Source organism: Rosa chinensis, chromosome 3, assembly GCF_002994745.2.
Source record: "Rosa chinensis cultivar Old Blush chromosome 3, RchiOBHm-V2, whole genome shotgun sequence".
NCBI lineage: Eukaryota > Viridiplantae > Streptophyta > Magnoliopsida > Rosales > Rosaceae > Rosa > Rosa chinensis.
The window spans coordinates 48,878,164-48,900,557 of NC_037090.1; the positions used below are offsets into that span (position 1 = coordinate 48,878,164).

At 37.4% G+C, this 22,394-nt stretch overlaps 2 protein-coding genes across 4 annotated transcripts; both read right to left on the reverse strand.

The window, feature by feature from the left end:
* Positions 1–386: 386 nt before the first annotated feature.
* On the reverse strand, positions 387–3,379 carry LOC112192965 (PHD finger protein ING2). Of its 3 annotated transcripts, XM_024332925.2 has the most exons (8): positions 3,207–3,376; positions 3,043–3,114; positions 2,779–2,957; positions 2,617–2,680; positions 1,928–2,187; positions 1,775–1,813; positions 1,034–1,136; positions 387–618 (listed from the first exon to the last, which is right to left on the reverse strand). In XM_024332925.2, exons 1-8 carry the CDS (start codon positions 3,250–3,252, stop codon positions 614–616), a joined length of 768 nt encoding a protein of 255 aa, XP_024188693.1. In that variant the 5' UTR covers positions 3,253–3,376; the 3' UTR covers positions 387–613. The 3 variants fall into 3 exon arrangements, with proteins under 3 accessions (XP_024188693.1, XP_024188694.1, XP_024188692.1); XM_024332926.2 differs by lacking the exon at positions 387–618 and having other exon boundaries at positions 705–1,136; positions 2,809–2,957; positions 3,207–3,379; XM_024332924.2 differs by lacking the exon at positions 387–618 and having other exon boundaries at positions 705–1,136.
* An 8,014-nt stretch (positions 3,380–11,393) lies between these two features.
* Positions 11,394–20,697, reverse strand: LOC112194689 (phosphoserine aminotransferase 2, chloroplastic-like). The gene is made up of 2 exons (XM_024334908.1): positions 20,146–20,697; positions 11,394–11,810 (listed from the first exon to the last, which is right to left on the reverse strand). The coding sequence occupies exons 1-2, from the start codon at positions 20,695–20,697 to the stop codon at positions 11,394–11,396; spliced, it is 969 nt and encodes a 322-aa protein (XP_024190676.1).
* Positions 20,698–22,394: the final 1,697 nt, after the last annotated feature.

Genomic DNA, 22,394 nt, shown 5'->3' on the forward strand with positions numbered 1-22,394 from the left:
TCTTCTTTCTTCTTAGTAGTTGGTAGCACGTCAACTTACTCCTCTGTTTCTAACACATAGTTGCATTCTTTTCTCTTTTTCTTTCTGTCACTTTCCCAAAGCAGCTTTGATTCTTGCTTTCACATGCCAAGCTTGGAAACCTTCCTTTCAGAGCTCTTCTATTGTAACGTCCAAAATTGTTCCTTTTTTTTCACATTTCTCTGTTCTCTATTCTCAGCCTTAAGCCCATGTTTTTTTTTAGTTATTCTTTGTAGCTACTGACATGGAGATGAACCCAAATAAAATCTTTTTTGGGCTAATTTGGTCAATCCAAATAAAATCTTATTAATTATTTAATTCATTGGCGGTTCATACTTGGCGTATGAATCAGAACCCAAAAAAAAAACTTGATCAATAGAAAGGTGTATTTCCCGCTCTTATAATTCATCAAAATTCAAAAGTTTGAAACCCAAGAAAACAAAATTTAAAAAAAGTATTCTCTAAAACAAAAGAGAGAAAACAAAATAAAAACCCAAACGTCACTATCCAGTATCCATTCCAGAATCCAGATCGTTCCCCTCGTTTAGGTATACAATGGTACATACAGACACGACAAGCATGGGCCATGAACATCCTACCCTGAAACAAAAGGGAAAACACATTCAAATTTCAATTAAACAAAACAAAATTCAACTAATTTGCCAGGCATAAGTAACTCCTCGCAGTTTCAAAGTCCCTAAATCTGCCATTGCTCGGCTAATTTCATTGCAACAAACATATTTCAAGCAAACAATTATATTTTCATGGGTACTACATTCCGTACCCAAGCCTTATCAAGGGTCAAGGGCAATCAATTTCCTTGTCAGAAGAGAGAAGGGGAAGTGAACTTCCCGTGACAAAAGAGAGAAGAAATAGATACATACATGTAAGAATTTGAGTAGATCACAACTCTATTACAATCCTAACTCTATAGAGTGAAGTCATAACCTCCCATCTTTCTTAGGAAAAGTAGTACTTGGAAACCAGCATTAGATTCATATAACTAACTATTGACCTTGTGGTTGTAGTCTGCATGTTGGACAATACCACTTTCCCTTGAATCTCGTCTCTGGTGTGAGCCCAACACATGCGTAATGGAACCATTCGCCTCCTTGGCACTGTCAAGAAATAAAATTGACATATAATAAACACATTATTTAGCAAATTGCATAAGACGGTAAGAGTGCCCTCTTTAAATTATACATTTGGTTTTTTAAGGCTGTGAGAATCTCTAAGCTACATATTAATGCAACAAGCAAAAAACACCAATGTTCTTTCTCAGAATACTGGTCCTAATTATAAGAAGTGGCATGAGTACCACAAAGCAAAGGTTAACAACATTAAAATCCAAATGAGGACAGTTTATGCAACAAGCAAAAAAAAAACCCGTCCTAAAGATAAGAAGTGGTTGCATAGTTCAATGATGTGGATTTACTTGAAAATTACAACTCAGCGTAGACCTATTAAGACTCAAATGTAATCATCAAATAATCCACTCCGAACCTGGCTTTGCAATAAGTATCCCAGCAATGCTTGCATTTAAGTTTTTTTTGGCTCATTTTAGGACAAAGATACCCCTCCAAACCTCAAGATGACAAAATTTCTAGACCAGTGTCTAGTAGATGTAGACATAACTAAAACTTCTATAGCTACTGATATAGAAGTTCTAAAGCTAAACTGATGCATCCTATTGTAAAAGATGATTAATACAAAAATAAGAGTAAGAAATAAACAGAATGACGCAAAAAGGACTTACATTTTCATTGTCACAGGCAATCATATCTCCAAAAGACACCTGAAGAAATCATGATAATTACTAGTCCAATATATGCAGCAGGCATTAAAGAAACTGTAAATAATCATCAGACGATAGCAGACACTGAAAATAACAAAAATATAAAAGAAGAACCTGATGGCAAACACAGTAGGTAGGTTCATTTGGATCAATTGGTTGATCAGCATCCATGGGAATAGCATATTCCTTTTTGTGGCTTCCTGGGGGCGGCATGAGCTCAAAGTCCCTGTCACGCTCTCGATCCCATTCCCTATCCCTATAATCAAACCTTTTTGATTGAGGTGTTCCATAAATGGGCTTTCGTTTTTCAGTTTTGGGGACTACTATGGGTAATGGAGGAAGAATTGCTGGTTCATCGGGTGATATTTTTCCTTCTGAGAGAATTGGAAAACACAGAACAAAGTTAGCTTGCTTACTCATTGCTTTCAAGATACGCATCCTCAAAAGTGAAAACAACATGGGTGCTCTATGAAGTGGCTGATATATCACGAAATGGTATTAGTACTTGACATGAAGGTTCAGAATGGCAGCATGTAGTGAACAAAACAAGCATATTCTGATATCTGTCCATCTTGAACATCATGTATCAGGTTTTTATCTACAGTCAAAGGATGGCTTTGACTTGGAATTACATTGCTCATGTACGTGTGGCTTAATGGAGTTCACTTGTTGATAGTCTTAAACTTTTCTATCTTTTTTCATGCGATTGTCTATTACACTTGAAGCGAATTGGAACATAAATAGATGTAGTCTTGTTACAAAACTGATGGAATGGTTTAGACCCTTCAAAATGACTGTAGTACCTTGCTTTAAATCTTCTGCAAAGTGGTTCAGATCCTCGTCGAGTCGTTTCACATGACTATCTATCTGGCGCAAAACGCAACATGGGAGAATTAGAAATGGTTGAAAGAAGTTGAAGCAACAAAATGGCAGTTATAGAGGGGGGGGGGGGGGTAGAATGAGACCAGGTCATAAGCTTGTTTTGCGAGCAAAACCTTCTCAGTACAGAGACTGACTGCATTCTCCTGATTGGCTTCAATTTCTTTACGCATTTTGTCAATGGAGGCCTCATCTTCTTCGCTGTTCCATTTCTTTGACAATCCCAAGCAGTGCTTGGTCTGCTGCCTCGTCTGGTGTATCATCGCTTTTGATGAAAGCACGCACGCAGGGAATCATCAGAACACAGCAGCAGCAGCAAAATTCAGAATCGGAGAAGGCGAGAGACTTACATTGAGAGCGTTCGTCCAGTTCTCGAATTGTGTTCAGAAGCCTCTGCAGCTCAGCAGGCAACGTACTTGCGTCTTTACAAATTCAAATTCAAATTCAAATTCAGATCCAGATTCCAAAATTCAGATTGATTAATATCGGAAACAATAGTGGAATGAGCGCTTACATTCAAGATAGTCGTCTACGTACACTCCCGTCCTGGCGATTGCCATTGCCCCAATTTGGGGATTTCTTCTATCTTAGGGTTTCTCTTTCTCTGCCAATTCTAATCGGGAGCAAATCGCTGAAACGACGTCGCTCTGAGATCTCCTTGCGGAAATTATTTAAAAACCCCACCTCAGTTTTTAATTAGAGTCCAATGAGCCCATATTTTGAGCGTTCTTCTCTCTCCCCACGTCATAAAACAATAAGAAGGAGTTTTTGTCTATTTACCCAATTTTTAGAGATTGTTTCTCCACTTACCCTATTAAGTTTTTTTAATTCTCTCTTATCCAAAACACTATAGAGGGAGGTCTTCCCTAATACCCGATTAACCTTCTTTTTTTTTTTTCATTTTTCTTCCGGGGGCCTTCTGCCTCATTTTATATATATAAAAAAAATGATTTGGGCACCCACCTCTTCACTTTTTCGCTGGTTGCTATTTCAGGGCAAGAACGGAGAAAGACCAAGACGACCACCCGAGACCGAAGAAGGACACACAGTAGTTGTTTTGGGGCAAAAACAGTGGCGTTGGCAGAGGAAGAGCGTCGAACTCGCAGAGAGAGAGCATCGGCTGAGAACCCGAACCTGTCTTCCCCTTTCTCGACCCCGAATCCTTCGATTCCAATTCAGATTCAAATCTCCAATTCACTCTTAGCGACGATGCCGCTTTGAAGTCTCCAATCAGTAAGGCCCGAATGGACCCGCGACTCTGAGCTCGGAGAACGCGAACACCCTCAGATCAGTGATTGTCTTAGTCAAACTCAGAGCGATTGTAGTTGGTGTCGTAGCTATTGGAGGCCACGGGCTCGACCTTGGACGGTGCGGGAGAAACAACGCCGGGCTCTGTTCGTCGTCGTCGCGCCTCTCGCCGGGACCGATGATCTGTATGTACGAGGGGAGAGAGAGAGAGAGAGAGAGAGAGAGAGAGAGAGAGAGAGAGAGAGAGTCTGATAGGAGAGATAAGAGAGAGTGGCTTTGATGTAATTGTTTAATTAAGCTGAGGGTAAATTTTTCATTTCATTTGAAATCGGATTAGTGGGAATAAAAATATGTTACTGGGGTAAGTGAGATAAATTTAGCCAATTTTGGTGCATTTGGTCAAGGACCCTAAGAAGATATCAATTAAGCGACTAACAAGCTCAAACAAGTTAAGGACGGTGACCCAACTCAATTAGAAAGTATGAGAAAGTCCATAGAATCTAAAACTCACTAGGCTTTTAATCATCTTATTGACACACAAACACATGATAGTTTGAGATTACTCAATTAATTTTTTTCAGAAATGAAGACTAAATTAATTTGCACCATCTTTTTTTCCCCCTTGTGCACCCCTTATGGGTTACACAATCACCCCCTTTTTTATTTTTTATGGGTCCCTGACCCAAAGCACTAAAATTAGCTAAATTATCCCACTTACCCCAACAACATATTTTTATTCCCACTAACTCGATTTAAACTAAAATAACAATTTTACCCTTAGTCTAATTAATGAATTACAACCACTGCCATGCCACTCTCTCTCCTCTCTCTTTCTCCTCCCTCTCCGATAATCCTGAAACTCTCTCTCTCTCCTCCCCCAAATTGTTCACCACAGCTGACATCTTCCGGCGCCGACTGACCGAGACGATCTTGCCAGCTATCCCTCCTCTCTCTCTCTCTCTCTCTCTCTCTCTCTCTCTCCCCGCCGCAGTCGTCAGGTTCAGATTCGCCATCGCTCTCACCACGCTCGCCACGTTGCCAGAAGCCGTAGAATTCCGGGTTTGGGTGGTCGACTGGTCATGCAAAAGATGCAGAACGACAGAGGACTTTATAAGATCAATGACCTTGAAAACGAATCGGTATATGGCATTCAGCTTGGATCGGTATATGGCTATCTACATTATTCAACTTGATTTGATTTAGATGGCTTGATTTGATACCATTAATTTGGGTTGAATTAGAAATCATTTATTTGCATTAGAGTTAGTATTGATCTGGTTCAATTGGTGATGATTCTTACCACTGTGAGGTTGTTGCAGAAGCTGCTTTATTGAAGACAGAAGGATATTCAGGACGGCTGAGAATAAAATTAGGAGCTTGGCAGTGAGTGTGTGGTGATAATGTGCTTTTGCCTAATCGGGATTATTATGTGAATTGGTTAGAGAACACTTAACACTTATTTCATTGGTCATTTTGGATAGAAATCCTTCTCCTGCTGTTGTATATTCTTATAATTAGTCATTGAACATCTACCATTTAGTATCGAGTAAAACCCACCACTAGGGTCAAAACTTTCTTGCACCGGACAAAATGATACCTAACTTTCAAAAGTGATCAAAATGATATCTAAATTTTTAAAAGTGATCAAAATGATACCTAAATTTTAAAAACAAATCAATTAACTTGATACCCAACTTTCAAAAGTGATCAAAATGATACCTAAAGTTTTAAAAACAAATCAATTTGATACCTCAGATTATTTTTTTTAGGGCTAAATACTGGTTACTACCCTGTGGTTTAGGTCTAAAATCAATTTAGTCCTTGGACTTCTAATTTCATCAAAAACACCCATGTACTTTCAATTTTGATCTAATTGGTCCAATTCATTATTGGGTATGGCTATTGCCACCCTACCATTTTCTTAGTTTACCCTACAAACATTTGAATTATTGAAAGACCATATCACCCAAGTGCAAAATGACTAATAAGTACATTAATTTTCTAAAATCCAAATATGTAAGAAAAAAATAAATCTATAAGTAATTAATTAAATACAAAGACTACTTAATTTCTCATTGGATAACATTAATCTTTATATTCTCCACCCAAATTTGAATTTATTACTATTTTTTTATTTTTTTGTTGCCTCTTCATCGTTAATTCGTTATTCAATTCACAAAACCATTACCTTTAACTTCATCAAAATCTTTGCAATATTCTATTATTCTTTGTGAATACTGAAAGTAAAAATTTAAAACACGATGAAAAAAAATCAATATCTTCTTCATTGATCATAGTTGTAAATTTACTAATCTTTTTATATAAATTGAAATAGAGAACATTGAAATTGAAAGAAAAAATTAAAAAAACTATTTATTTATAGTTGGATTATTTGTTGAAAAACTATTTATTTGATAGATTTCTAATAGTGGGACTCACTCCAAAATTGTCTATGCAGACCACCTCAACACCACATCATAAAACATAGGCCATATATGAGCCACATCAACAAGTTAAATGACTCAATTGTCGGAAGACTAACAAATTGGACATATTTGATCAAAATTGAAAGTGCAGATGTGTTCTTGATGAAATTAGAAGTAGGGACTGAATTGATTTTAGACCCAAACTACAGGGTAGTAGTCAGTATTTAGCCCTTTTTTTTAACTTCTTTGTTAAATCAAATGCAAAATCAAGCACAAAAATTGATGTGATTTGTGGTCAGAGGACCATCAATCATCTATAACCCAATCTTCTTCTTCTATAGAATTAAAAAAAAAAAAATCTTCCATTCAATTTCAATTCTACCATCCATTGTAGAAACAAATAAAGTTTGGATGTTTCCCAACTTCTAAAGAAACAAAGAAAAATGGGAAGAGAGAGAGAGGCAGAGATAGAAGAAGAAGAAGAAGAAGAAGAAGAGAATTAACAAAGTAAAATAAAAAATCATTGAAAAATAGTTTTTTGTGTAAAATATTATTTTAACCCCACAAAATACTGCACCGCAAGTGATCAATTTTAAGAAAAAGTTACAAAAAATTAAACTGAGGTATCAAATTGATTTGTTTTTAAAACTTTAGGTATCATTTTGTTCACTTTTGAAAGTAGGGTATCAAGTTGATTTGTTTTTAAAAATTATTTAGGTATCATTTTGATCACTTTTAAAAATTTAGCTATCATTTTGATCACTTTTGAAAGTTAGGTATCATTTTGTCCAATGCAAGAAAGTTTTGACCCTAGTGGTGGGTTTTACTCTTTAGTATCCAATTAATACATGAAATGGAAATTGCATAAATCATTTTCTATGAAATGCTCAAATACTCTAATTTCCCTAATTGCATAAATTAGGGTGTTTGAGCAAATGGCTATTGGGTTTTGGGTGTTTGGCTTCTCCCTAAGTTTTGGTAAACTCATGGTAAGTCTTGGTGCAAATATATGACATTTACCCAAAGTATTTTCGGGGTGCCCAAATTAATTCTTTTTTTTTCTTTGGTCTATTGGGGGTGGGGGGCAATATAGGTCTGTTAAAGGTCTATTGGGGGACAATACACATGTTTTGGGGGGCAATAGACGTTTCTAAATTGATATAATCTCTTCGTTTTTTTCTTTAAACAAAGTTTTATTTGTGTAAATTTAGGAAGATTAGTTCATATTCTAATAATCGAAAGTTTTATTGGGGGACAATAGACACCTATTGGGGGGCAATAGACATGTATTAAGGGGCAACACATGACTGATAGACGTCTATTGGGGGGAAATAGACGTCTATTGGGGAGGAATAGAGGTCTATTGCCCCTATATTGGGAGGCAATAGATGTCTATTGGAGTATAAACCTTTCCGGTAAGGTTTTCAGAAAAATCTGGTGGGCAGCTGTCGGTGACTGGAATTCGACGAAAGTTGACCGGAATCCTGCGGTTGGTGACTGGAATCAGGCGACCGGTGAAGGGAATCTGGCCGCCGGTGACCGGGTTCCCGGGAAGTCTCCTATGGTTTCTCTTTCTCTCTCTCTCTCTCTCTCTCTCTAAGTAACAAAGAGGTGAGGGTAAAATGGTATTAAAAAAAAAAAAAACTTAATGGGGTATTAGGGAAGACCTCCTTAGAGTGTTTTGGGTAAGAGGGAATTAAAAAAACTTAATGGGGTAAGTGGGAAAAAAATCTCTAGAAATGAGGTAAATGGACAAAAGCCCATTTTTCTTTTTTTCTTTTGGAAGGTTAGTTAACATTGATGGTGTAGAACAAAGGGCGGAGTTAATTGAAGATTAGATGGATTGGTGTAAAAGTGAGAAAATCAGCACAGTACAAGTTTGGGCTTTGACCTCCGATTTGACTATTACGTACAATACCTTTTTTCAGAAGAAAACATCGACACGAAATGAACTCAGTGCTTTGTATGGGCTTTTTGGGGTCTCAAATCAACATTTTAATATATTAGTTTATTTTCAAATTTTTATATAAATAGTCAGGTTATCTTTTATTTTGGAACATGTGGGCTTGCTTAGGCCTATCATTGATGCCCTAGGGTTTCATACAACTTAGACGGTGTCCTTTCATGGTTGCTACACTTACAATTATCCTTTATCAATAACATCGAGATGTTCTACTCAATTTTCTAATTCTAGATTTGTTCTCTTAGGATTTATGCCTTGTAAATCCCTATTGCTTCCATACCATTAAACTAACTTTTGATCCCTATGTGGTACTTGTTACTGTTTCTGTGAGAATCACCGTGAGAGCAACCATCTTCGAGTTCCATACCTATCAACCATGAATAGAGGTTAGAGGGAAGAACGGGGTTGCCGGTCTTCGACTCTTTGATGCCTAAGTCAGATGCATGTAAGAATGTAGATAAGGTATGAGTAAGTGAAGAATGGATACTTACCTTAAATGAGAGGAGATGCATGTATATATAGTGTAGGTTTGGGCTTGTCACCCTTTTATTTCCATGTGAGCCTAAGTGAAGCCTATTAAAGTTGAGAATGTGAGGCTTATGTATGCATTAGGCTTTGGGCCCATCTTGTAGAGTTTAGGTTCCAAGCTTTTTCCGATGGCCAGTTGTCGTGTTCTTCAGGTGTTTGTGTACTATATGTACATGGTATAAACAGTTACTATTTAGTAATCAACCAGGTGGGGTAAACCCTATTGAAAATGCTTATGAAGTGAAATCTTCAAATGTTAAAGTACTGATTGATGAGACTAAAAAATTTGACATACAGATCCATTGAATAAGCCCAGTCGCTTGACGCGTCAGGATTTTCATTACTGGTATTATCGTTATAACATGTAAATGTATGTTTCTGATTTTTACCTTTATTTTTTACTCTGTCATGTTTCAATATTTGCTTATGCAATGGTTTGCTTCATGTTTCAATAATTTTTCACTTTCTTTCTATAATACTAAAATTGATGAAGCATTATATATTTTGAAAAATCATTTAATAAGATAATTAAAAAATAATTTACTTCTTTTTTTTGTTTTGATCCAAAATAATTTACTTCTTAGTCCAAGGGGAATCAATATTAACTACCTAATTTTCTTAATCAGTGAAAATCGAACAATTTTCTGAAATCTAAACCATCACTATTTATTAAAATCATAAATTTTTTTATATTTATAATAAATAAATTAATAGAATATTGAATGAACAGTGTCTTAGCCCAATGACCCAGACCAAACTAGTGGAAACAAACATAAAAAAGTAGTGAACAATGTTTTGACCTAGTGACCCAACGGGAGAACTTGCTCTAAGTGGTTGCCCATGTATATGTATGTACAATAATGAGGAGGGATAGCATGAAGAAATTTGGAATTTCATCTAAAATATTTAGGATTAAGTGCTACTCTTCAATTTTTAGTATCACGAAGTATTGTACTATCAAAGATATGGGATCGTTTAGATCTTTATTTTTGATACTGAAGAGGGTTCATCTTAATTTTTTGTTTCACTTAATTGTTTCTTCATTACTATTCTTCCCACATGTTTTCATTTCCAGGGCCAAACCTTAGATTTTCATACCTAAAGTGAACTTTAAAAGTTGGACCCCTCTTATCACAGTATGCATTTTTTTTTTTTTTTTGTTCAGAAGAATTTTCTAGAAATAAATCTATAAACTCAAAATCCAACAATAAAATAGCTGACAAAACGTAATATCCAAAATATTTATATTCACGTAATAAGGCCGAAGATGTTCCAAATCAAAATTCAAAAGATCTTTATTAAGTTAAAGATGTTCCAAATTAGAACTATAAAAAATAAGCTAAGAGCATCTAACAGAGTACGTAAACAAAAGTTGAATATAACTTTTGGTAAAATAGCTATATTTAGCTATGAATTTTGGATAGTTATATTTCTATCACTTATTTTCTTTGCTCTTTATCCATACGGCAATTTATGATTTGATAAAACATTTGAAATAACTAGTGTTGCTAGAGAAAATTTATTAAACTTATAGCTATATTTCAGTTTTTTAGTTATTTTAACTTAAAATAGAGCTTAGGTCTTCTCCAATAGAACGTTTAAAGTCTATATCATAGACCATGGTTGAACAAAATCCATCTCTAATCATGAATTTGGTCTACTTCAAAAATGATAGATGGAGGTCTAAAGTCCACAACTGGGTCTAAATATAGACCACCCTTTAGGCCATCTCTAATAAGAGGGCTAAATGGAGAACTCTAGTCATTTTTGCTAAAATATGGGTTTCTAACAAGAGAATGTCCAAAGTGCTATAGGAGGAGAGGGATAAAAATAGCCCTATGGTTGGCCCTTTAGTTCTTGTGGGACCCACGGAAAACCAACCTCAATTAATTGGTTCTGAAGCAATGCATGGTCTGCATCACTGCATGCATTTTAAAAAAAAAAAATTCCAATGGCCCATAATAAAAAACCGTTGTAATCCAACGATATCTAATTAAGGATCATAATTATATATGCATGTAGCTAACTAGCCGTTGATGAAGACAAATTTTAGTTAATATAAATTAGTTTCTTTTAAGTGCATGTATTTTTTAATTAATTTATTTTGTATCATGTTAATGAAGTTTATAAAATATTTTATTTATGAAATAAATGGTGAAATTAAAGTAAACTTTTATTCATTACAATTGAAACCAAACAAGCGACACAATAAAAGTTAAAGCAAATAAAAACAAGTTACACATTAATAAATAAATAAAAAGACCCGAGCACTATGACATGATAATGAATTGTCAATTATTATTAGGATGACAATGTAATTGTCATACCCCTAACCTTGTCCTCCTCACCATCTTCCTGACCAAACATGTTTGACAAGATCTTTTCGTAGATTACTATTTCCAATATGAGAGTGTACCCTCCGGTAACGAGACATTGTAATATGCCCGGTCCTTGAATTAAGAGGTAGGTTTGGGCCATCATATATTCTTGCTTGAGCTCTCCTTGACCTATTTGGGTTTGGTTCATCATCATTGGACTAATCATTATAGTAGTCATCTCGCTCATCCTCCACAATCATGTTATGAAGTATTATGCAAGGCAACATGATTGTCGATAATGAATCTTTATCCCAACCTCTTGCAGGTTGCCTAACTATTGCAAATCGTGCTTGTAGAATTCCAAATGCATTTTCAACATATTTTCGGTATGCCTCCTGTTTTGTGAAAAAATACTCCTCCTGCTCATTCTCAGGTTGTCTGATAAATTGCACCAGCGTCGCCCACTTAGGGTAAATACCATCAGCAAGATAGTACCCAAACTCATAAGGAGTCTCATTAACATAGTATTTAAGATGTGGTGACTGACCTGCTATGACAGCATCAAACAAATGGGAGCCTCCGAGAACAGTGAGGTCATTTTGAGCTCTCGGGGTTCCAAAGAAAGCATGCCAGATCTAGATGTCAGGACCTGCCACAGTTTCGAGAACAATGGTTGGCTTTTTCGATTTGCCGCTAAAGCTACACTGTCATCCCACTGGATAATTTTTCCACTGTCAATGCATGTAGTCAAGCGAACCTCTCATTCCAGGAAACCCTTGTCACTCGACTTTTTGTAGGAGCATATCTATATCTTCTGTTGTAGAAGCTCGAATGTAGCGTTATTGATAAATGTTGACAATGGTATGAAAAAATCGACTAAGATTCTCAATGGCGGTTGATTTCGGCATAAGGAATGATTTATCTAAGGAATCAGCCGAGCATGCAGTGGCTAGCATCTGGAGTGTGCACGTCAATTTCTCGTGAGGCGAGAAGTCCGGATACCAAACACAATCTTGTGACTGCCTAAAATATGGGTCCGCCGTCTAGACACGCTCATGCTCTATCATGCGGAGGTACACTTCATGCCTCATCATGTAACATCGTTTGAATGTTTCGGCTAGTTACACAAGATTAGCTACGAAGTAATCATTTAACAATTTTTCATTAGCTACCTCACGTGATCGATGACGGGTAGCGCGATCAGTTTGAATTCATTGCAAAATGTAATGAAAAGATATAAACTGAACGAACAATTAGAGAGGAGATAGAGGAGATAGTGAGATATGCATATGAAACCACCCTTTTTATTGAGGTTTGAAGCTGAAGATAGAACCGCCACGTATGCATAAAATCTAATTGGAAATCTAGAGAGCTGATCACAACATAACACGTGGCATTCAAAAATCCTATCAGTAAATTTGATAAGACTTTGTAATAATCAATCTTGCCACGTCGACACTATATCTAATTGGGAATCTATATATTTGCTTCCGAAGTGGCACGTGACACTTAAAAAACCAAGGTCTGCTCACCAAGGGACTGTGAGGGACAAGTGAATCTGACGGCTGAAAATAAATGCACAGTTTTAAACTGTTATAATTTCTGCTTTTATATTTAATACATGTGGTTGAGATGCATTTGTCTCTCACAGTCCCTTAAAACTGTCCCTTAGGTGAGCAAGCTTGTAAAAAACCTATCCGAAAATATTATCAACAATACCACATAAATACTTCATCCAAATATACACCTTAAAAATTAATTTGTTTCCTCAAAAATTAATTTTAGTCTAAATTAACATATTATTAAAATAAAATAAAATCATAAAAATTGAAAAACATTACGTAAAATCATAAATAATTGAAATGGCTAAAATTTAGCCATGCCTTAGTGGAGATGGTTCACTTGTTCATGAGAGCATCTTTAGCAGACTCTCTATTTTGACTCCTTAGCTATTTTTGAGAGCATGTTTAGCTTTTTATCTATTTTAGTAGCTGCACCAGACTTCTAAGTGGCTATTTATTATAACTTTTAGCTATCTCGCTCCTAAATATAGAGAGCGAGATGAGACTCTCTATAATTCAAAACATTCATTTTAAGTTATTTTTTATGTAATTTATAAATACATTTAAACTATTTAATCTTCATTTAAAAAATAATAGAGAACATTGATGCAGATGTAATTCTAAAGTGGCTAGCTAAAATGACTTTTTAGCTACTTTAGCTAAAATTTGACTAAAAAATGGCTAGCATTGTTAAACATACTCTGAATAAAGAATAATATTTTTGGGGACTAAATTATAACCCTAGCCCCAATATAGCTCATTCTTACTGGAGATGGTCTTAGACCATTGGAGGCAAGTAGCTGGCCCACCAATCATGCAAGTTCAATTTATTCAAAAGTCATATTTGAGTATATAAAAAAGAAGAAGTCATATTTGAGTTTCCAACCGCTGGCCAACGGTTCTTTTCCTACTTCTTTTATGATGTTTTGGTATTTTATCAGAAGGGGATTTGATAGATTGGTATCCAAATTGTTCACAAAAAGATCATAGTTTTTTCTTTGTGGTGATTTGGTTTCTTTTCATTTGGGCTTTTAACCTAATATCGTCATAGAGTTCTAAACTTGTGGTGTTGATTATGCTGATTAATTGTCCATAGGTTAAGTCTCCATAAGGAATTTCATTGTCATAAATTTGTTTTAATTTTTGTCTAATTTTTTTCAGCAAAAAGATTTGGTAATCCTGATATGAATTTTTCTTTCCATACAAGTTGATTTGAGTATGTTCTAAGCATGACTTTTGAGAGGAAAATATCTTTGTACCAATGAAAATCTTGGAGTTTTTTACATCTTAAATTTGTGAGAGTTACGGCCATTCTATTTTTGATTGCTTTGTGATCACCTATAAAGTGGGTCATGATGGAGTAACAAAGAGTTGCTGCCACATCTGTTACTGGCTGATGTTGTTGATCAACAATCATTGCACCAGTTGTTTGTTCTATTTTGACACTATTTAAGATTTGATGGCGTTGGTCAGATGTGAGATAATTATCTCACCAACCCTTCAATTGCTAGTAAATCCTGCTACGAGGATATTACCGATTTCATTGCTAACAATTAACATTTCATTGATGTGTTGTATGACTATATTCACTCATGCCATCTATATTCCACTCATACAAAGTACCAACAGAATATCCAACATGTTTTTGAAGTTTTGTTTCTTCAAATTGTAAATCTATTGGAGTTGGTCTTGGGTAATAATTTCTAGAAGGGGGAATTTCAATTTTTCTACTTTAAAATTTTCTTCAATTTTACTAACATCAGATTCACTAGTTGAATCTTCTCTAAGGTCAGAAAGGGTATTGATTCTTACAAGAAAGATGAATTAAAAAACTCAACCAACATCAAAAGAATCATATGCAATGACTCCTACAAAGCCTCAGCGAAGCAGACTGGTTTCCAGTCCAAACACCATTAATATTGCAGGCAAATTGGTTCATGTCAGAAACTGTTTCACTCCCTTAGCGGAGCAACCTCAAACTTTTGCTCAAAAATTCACCCAACCAAAACCTTCTGCTTTATCATGTTCAAGTCAACCGATATCTTCAAACCAAAAACCTTTTAAAAGCCCATATTATATCAAGCTGGAACCAAAACCATTCTTGTCATTGACCCAGAAATCTATGACAGTGAGCCTTACCAAATTCTCATGAAAACAACTTGCCTCATTATTTTGTTACTAATGATCCAAATAAAGGCCAAAGATTTTATGAATTTATTTTGGTTGATACTGGCTCAATTACTATGACCCATAACCAAGACAAGGAATGTGGTCAAATTTCTCATTCAAAAATTCAAATCCGCCAAATTTTAACATTTGAAGATTGGAATCAACATCCAATGACTCCATATAAATTTTCACTTTCTTCCCTTCTTCTACTTCTTTTCTTCCTCATTTCACTCATATACATATTTCAAGTTTCTATTCCTTATTCCAAAAAAAAAAAAAAAAAAAGGAAAAATTGTACACCAAAGGAAGATGAAGCTCTAACTATTACTTTTGTGAAAGTCTCCGAAAATAGCTCGATTGGTACAAGTCAATCGAAGGAAGGGCTTTGGGAAACTATCTAACAAACATACTTGAATTATTACAAGGGCAATATTCTTCCAAAGATAAGATTGGAAGATAGTTATAATTGTCGATCGAAAAAATTATATTTTTTCAAAGATGAACGAATGGCATCAATGCGTCAAACAGGCCGAGAGGAGCACAATAAGTGGAGCAAACCAATTGGATCAAGTACGGTTCTTGTTAAGCTTTTTCAAAATTATTGTGACATAGTTAATCATTTTTTTTATATCTAGTGGTATATAATTTAAATTTGTTGTAACTTTTTTATTAATTCATTTTATAGCACCGCCAAATTGAGGGTTACTATAGGGCCGACATGGGAGCAGCATTTAAATGTGGTAATTGTTATGATCTGTGTAAAAATTCAGTGACATTTGATGATCCACCCCCAAAGAAAATGTAGAGAGAGAAAGTTAGAGAGAGAGTGATTTTTCGGAAATGATAAGGAAATGTGACTGAGTTCCTATATATATGGAAGGATAACCAATAGGAAACAACCATGTGTCAACACCAAGCCATCCACCAATCTTGTGTCACTTGTCAAGCATTTACCAAAATTTGTCATATCAAGTGACAAGTGTCCCATGATTAATGTAATTATAAGGGGCACGTATGATTGCTAGTCTTGGTCACTAAGTAATTCCTATCAACCAATAAATTCTCGCCATGTCGGCATTTTATTTTTCTTCAAATAAACTTCAAAAATTCCTTAAAAATAGTTCGGGAACCCGAAAAATTCACCCAAAAATACTACAAACTCGTGGCAACCTCTCTACTTTTCACAACCTCAAAAATAAAATTCGGCCAACTTCAAAATTCAAGATCTCACAATCCAACCTCCTTAAAAGAATTTTGTCCTGAAATTCAATTCACCCCAAAGACCCAAAACACTTAAGGCTCAACGCTATGTCACTAAAATCCTAATCTACCACAAATCCTGGAGTTCTAATCTATGGTTATCTCTGATACCATTCTGTCACGTCCCGGCCCCCGTGTCGGTAGATTTTAAGCACGTAACGCTGAATCCAAGGTGTGAGTGTTACAAAGAAGAACATAAATAAAACTCTTCCATCTAGGCTCGTCCAACCCATTTCAGGCTCGAGAAACTCTTAGTACTTCTCTGCAAAATGTATTAGAGATGGGTGGGTGAGCAAAACCACGCGATCCGTTATTAGATCATATAATTTGCCAGTAAAGTCATGTCATTTTATACACACTAAAAAGTAGTGTATCATATACACAACAATTCACATCAAATCATCACATCGCATCATCCCTTCTTATTGGTTATCCTTCAATTTAGTGTATCCCACAAGAACCCTAATGACTTTCTCTAGCCCTATATTACCATGTGACATATCATTAACTCGACATAATCAATCAAAAAGTTTACATGTCCCATGTCTAATCAAACAATGGATCAAGCACATAATATATATAAACTCCGCATATTTCACAAATAGACATGTGTTAATGTTTAAGATTTGGGCGGTAGCCCAAGTCTCGGTTAACGCTGGTCCGGTGGGTGGACCGCTACTTATGATATTCTCAAAGGTTCCGCTATCTGTCAAATGAAATACAAAGGGCTTCAGAGGGAGACCGCGTTGGGCGGTCTTCTCTTCTTCGATGCCTAAGTTAGTCAATGTATTTGTACTGACAGAATAACAGTAGGTAAGTAGTAAATGCGTAATTAATGAGGAGAGAGGGGTGAACCTTATATAGGTGGGGAAGAGGCTGATCTCTTCCTTGTTTTCGATGTGGGACCAATATGCTTCAGTTCCCAGTTTGTGGAGCTTCTGATGCTGTTTTGGCACTGTATGTGACGGCGCTTCAGCGGTGATCTGAGGGTGAGCCAGGGCTCAGGCAGTAGCCTGCTTGGCTGTGTTTCTGTAGGTCACACCTTTGGTGGTAGTTGGTACTGCTAGCGGTAGCATGAGCGTGGCTCATTATAGCTAATTGTGTTTTGCAAATGCTCATGTAAGTACAAGTCCCCCAAGCCCCAGTCAAGGAGGGCAATCTTGGTTGGGGAGCTGCCTAGTGGTTTGAAGCGTCACTTTTGCTAGTCTTGCAACAGTATAATTAGCGTTAGTGCGTTGTCAACCATGGATTTATTGAGTGAATGCTTTATACACTTGTGGGTGGGCCCTTGCTAGGTCCCCAGGGAGTTCCCCACTCTGCGGCTAAGATAGACCTCCGTTGAGCCGGTATATTGTTTGTTGAGGGGAGTCGCGCGGAGCAGAGGGTGTTGGGTAGCGAGCCCAATATTTGATACCCGAGTGGTGGGGGTCAACGTGCCTGATCAGGGCCGTCGAAGACTGTTGACTTGTCTCCTTGTCCCGGAGGGATGTAGCTTTACTGTAACTCCGCGTGGCGGTCGTTGTCAGGATGAGGCTGTCACGTCCCTGATTTTTAACACAAGTAAAAATTGATATATAATCCCATAATAATACATGCGTGATCGTTTAGCCATCAATACAAAATACTTGAAATCTTTTTCCCTTTAAACAAAGTACATATTGATGCCCTGAACCCTTAAAGTTAATATACACTCGCTCTCCACAGAGTCTTACGAATTAAATTGTCAACAACAAAATAAAACTTAAATGCTCCTCAGAGCTCACTACAAGCGGAAGTCTCTATCAACGGTAAGGTCACAAAAATGGCTTTCTACCGTAAAGCTGCTAGCACGCTTCCTCAGATTCAGCCACGATTTCCCTGACCTGTAGGATTAACCCCTACACCGTTTGAATGGTACACCGGATTGTCACACAACAAACCCGGTAAGCTTTTTGCAAGCTCGTATGAGTAACTCAAAATAAAACACCACACAACGCACGCCAAAATGAGGAAAACCTTTCAACTCGAGAATAAGGAAAACATACCATGCTTCCCAAAACAATACTCTTTTCCCAAAAGAAAACAACGAAAGTCACACCGTGACAAAATCATATAAATCGTTAACCTAACAATTCAAATATGATAAATCAATCCAACCTGGATAAAACAACAAATCGGTCCAACCTGAACAAAACATCAAATCGGTCTAACCTGGACAAAACAACAAATCGGTCCAACTTGGACAAAACAACAAATCGGTCCAACCTGGACAAAACATCAAATCGGTCTAACCTGGACAAAACAACAAATCGTATCAATTGTTAACCTAACAAATCGAATATGAATCTTCGGTCCAACCTAGACAAAACATCAACACATATTAATCATATCTATCGTTAACCTAATAAATAGAATATGATTCTTTAGTCCAACCTGGACAAAATATGTACTCAAGAATCTTAAGTAACCTACTTAGATCCATGAGGTGCTATGGCAGACAGACTAGAGCTCTAATTGAATTGTAACCTGTCACACGGCCAAGGTTCAACCTTACGATATAATATTGCCATGAGGATGCAACCTGCAACCCCGGATCCTTAGGCCAACTTGAACCTCAGATCAAAACATTAAACGAGTCGCACTGGACCCAAAATGTTAAATCAAATCAAACTGAGAAATCACAACTTGTGACTCTCAAATCCTTAAATCACCGGTCGTCAGATTAAAACATTTAAAATGGTCATAACGGACCTGAAAATGTTACCAAACCCAAAAGGATAAATAACAACCTGCAACTCCCCAAATCCTCAAACACTTTTCAAAACAATAGAAATACCATTTCCTACCCATTTGTTTTCTGAAAAGCCATAACCCAAAATAATAAAAAGCATCATTCATGCATATTGTTTCCATAAATCCACAAATCCACCAAAACATATATATTTCACGTAAATATATATATACGTAGTCATCCGCTCAGGAATGCCTACTAATACCAACTATAGTTTGCAGTTAAATCAAGGGAAAAATGCACAGATAGTGTCCGGAGACTCTGAGGACTGTCAAAATGATACCTGAACTTTCAAACGTATCAATGTGATACCTGGACTTATATTTTCTTGTCAACGTAGTACCTACATCAACTTTCTGTCACGGCTCCGTTAGTTTCAGTCACGTGTGACGCATGTGAGTCCGAAATGAGGGCAAAATGACTGATGTGCCCTCAAATTGTTTTTTTTTTTGTCTTAGCCATGATTTAATTAAATAAAATAATTAATTTAAATGAATTTCTTAATTAAGAAAGAAAAATAAAGGAAGAATTAAATAAATTTCTTCTTCTCTCTCGTTCATCATCAATTTACCCATAATCGATTCGGCCTCCAAGTTCACTCTCAATTCTCTGGCCTCTGTCCGGTGGACTGGTGACGTTTGAATTGTCTCGGCGGCGCAAAGCGGGGCTATGTCCCCTTTGGTTCAAACGGCGAGCTGGTCGGTTTTGACTGTGCATGGCGGTTTCCGGTTGGATTTTTCGACTTCGACCACAACTGCTGGTGAGACTAGTAGCGGTAGCTTCGTCTCGGTGAGGTGAAGGATTATATGGTGTTTTCTTTTCAGATCATCAACTTTGGAGAGAGAATCGAAGCTTGGAAGCTTTGGAGTTGCTGGTGGGTTTTCTGCAATTTTTGGTGAATTTGGTCGCAATCGGCGAAGACTGAGATAAGAGGTCTGATCTACTCTTCAAGCTCTATAGGATTATGTGTTCATTTTCAAGTTTCAGTTAAGTGTTGGAGGAATTGGTATTTTGGGTCCATGAAACGCTCGAGCAACTCTCTCTCCTTCAAAACCAAGCAATCTTCAGACTTGCCAAACCAGCCATAGTGTCTTTTGGCAACATAATCATATACAATTTCTCTCAAAGGAGTTGGGACTACCATGAGCGTGCTTAAAGCAGAGTTAAGGGAGAGGCAAGTATGACAATACTTTCAGTGCAGCAAATCACCTTGGCCTTGCTGTACTTCTGGGCTTCCTTGAAGGCCTTGTCGCCCCAGGACTCGGTGACCAAATAATCCACTTTATCATCGAGCTTGTACAGATTGAGTGGGATAGCAGTGAACTGGGTGGTGGCGCCGCCTTGGAGGAAGAGGACGAAATATTCTTGGGGAATATTCAAGAGGGTTCGGAGGTCGGACTCGGCCTTCTGGATTATGGAGGAGAATTCCTTGCCGCAGTGGCTCATTTCCATGACGCTCATGCCAGATCCGCGCCAGTTGTAAAGCTCCGATTGGGCCTTCTTGAGGACGTTCTCCTGGAGGTTGGCGGGGCCGGCGGCCAAGTTGAAGACCCGATCTTGGGACTCGGGCGGGTTCAGGCAGAGATCTTGGATTGGGGTCGTGGTGGCAGCGCATTTGATCCAGATGGGTTTTGCGGTGGTGGTGGGGGAGATTCGGGTGGAGGTCATGGGGACGGCGATGAAGGGTAGTTTGGGGTTTTTAAGGAAAGTGGGAGTTGGGTTTTGGAGGAGGAGGGAGTGAGGTGAGGTTGCCATTGCCATGGTGGGTTGGTGGTGGTGGCGGGTTTTGGTTCAGCAATAGAGAGAAAGAAGGAGAAGGGTTTTGTTGGTGAAGATCTGAATCTTGGTGTTGTTTTATGAGATATTTTTTTTTTGCTTTTTTTTTTTTGCGTTTTGCTGGTTTTAAGAAGATGAACTTCAAGAATTGAAGTTTTAATCGAGTTTTGGGGATGATGTGAATAAAAAGTCCATTTTGCCCTCATTTTCGACCTCACATGCGTCACACGTGACACAAACTAACGGAGCCGTTGATGAAGGTACTACATTGACAAGAAAATATAAGTCTAGGTATCACATTTGAAAGTTCAGGTATCATTTTGACAGTCCTCATAGTCTCTGGACACTGTCTGTATATTTTTCCCAAGAAATCAATAACTCTCAAAACGATAAAGGTAATTTCGTTCGTAAATGAACATTGTGAGATTACTCACCTTAGAATCCCGCTGCGTCTTCAATACAGAACTGAACTAACACTCACACCAACAACTCGCCCAATTCACCTTTAGAAGCACCTATTCACCAATGATCTCAAATCAGTAACGATTCACAAATGATTTAAGTCTGAAATCCCTGTTTTGAACTAAAATCCCCAAAGTGATGCCAATCGAGGCGAAACCACATCCAAGACCACCCAATGGCTCCAGAATACTTCTACGATCAATATGTCAAAATCATAAGTCGATCGGACGCTCAAATCCTCACGGATTGAAACATCGAACGGTCTGAAACCGTAAAAACCCTAACATGCATGCTCATACGATCTCCAAAAATTACATATTGTATATCGAAATGCTCCTATCGACGAGTAGATCGAATTCAGGAACAGAAACTATTCCTGAGGTGGCCGGAAACCACCGAAAAACACCAACACAGGTGCCGCCAATCCAAAGTCGGAATTTGGCAAAACCTCCAACACAAAAGTTCTTCATCACAACTCCAATTACAACTTTCATAACTACACCAAAGTCCAATTATAAACCAATCGATCGAATTTTACCTTAGAAAAATCAACCCAATTGAAACCCTAGAATTTCAATTCCAAAATTCGACCTCCACGAGTTGAATCGATGCAAGCCACCTTGTGGAAAGAATCTACGTCCTCTGAGCTCCAAAAGCCCTCAAGACTCACCAGCAAAGGTGGCCGGAATCTCCAGTTCCGACGAAGGCGATTTCGTCCTCGTCGCGGCTTTTTCTCGGCCTTGCAGCGTCCACCACAGCTCGAAACGTGAAAAATCACTTCCACAGACGTGTAGAGGAGGTTGAGGTGAAGAAAGCCCACTTGGAATCGCGTCCGATGGTGGCCGGAGGAGGAAGAACGAAGTCGGCGAAGTAAAGAGCTGCGCGCGGGCTCGGGAGAGAATAGAGAGAAAATATTTCCAAAAATGGAAATATGACTTTTTCTGATATTTTTTTTCCGGAAAAATCCCATATATACCAAAATGGAAACTTTTCCCGATGGCCATAACTTCTTCATACGAACTCCAATTTCCGCGTTCCACTTGTCCATGAACTCGTATCGACGCGCTCTACGATTTTTGTGAAGGAAGTTTTCGAAGAAACACAACGTATAAAAAGTCAACCTTTGCAACCCCCCTAAAACCATATTCTTCGACTAATAATTCGTCCGAAACACTTCCACTCCGTCTACGAGTCACGAAATCGTCCAATAACCACAAATT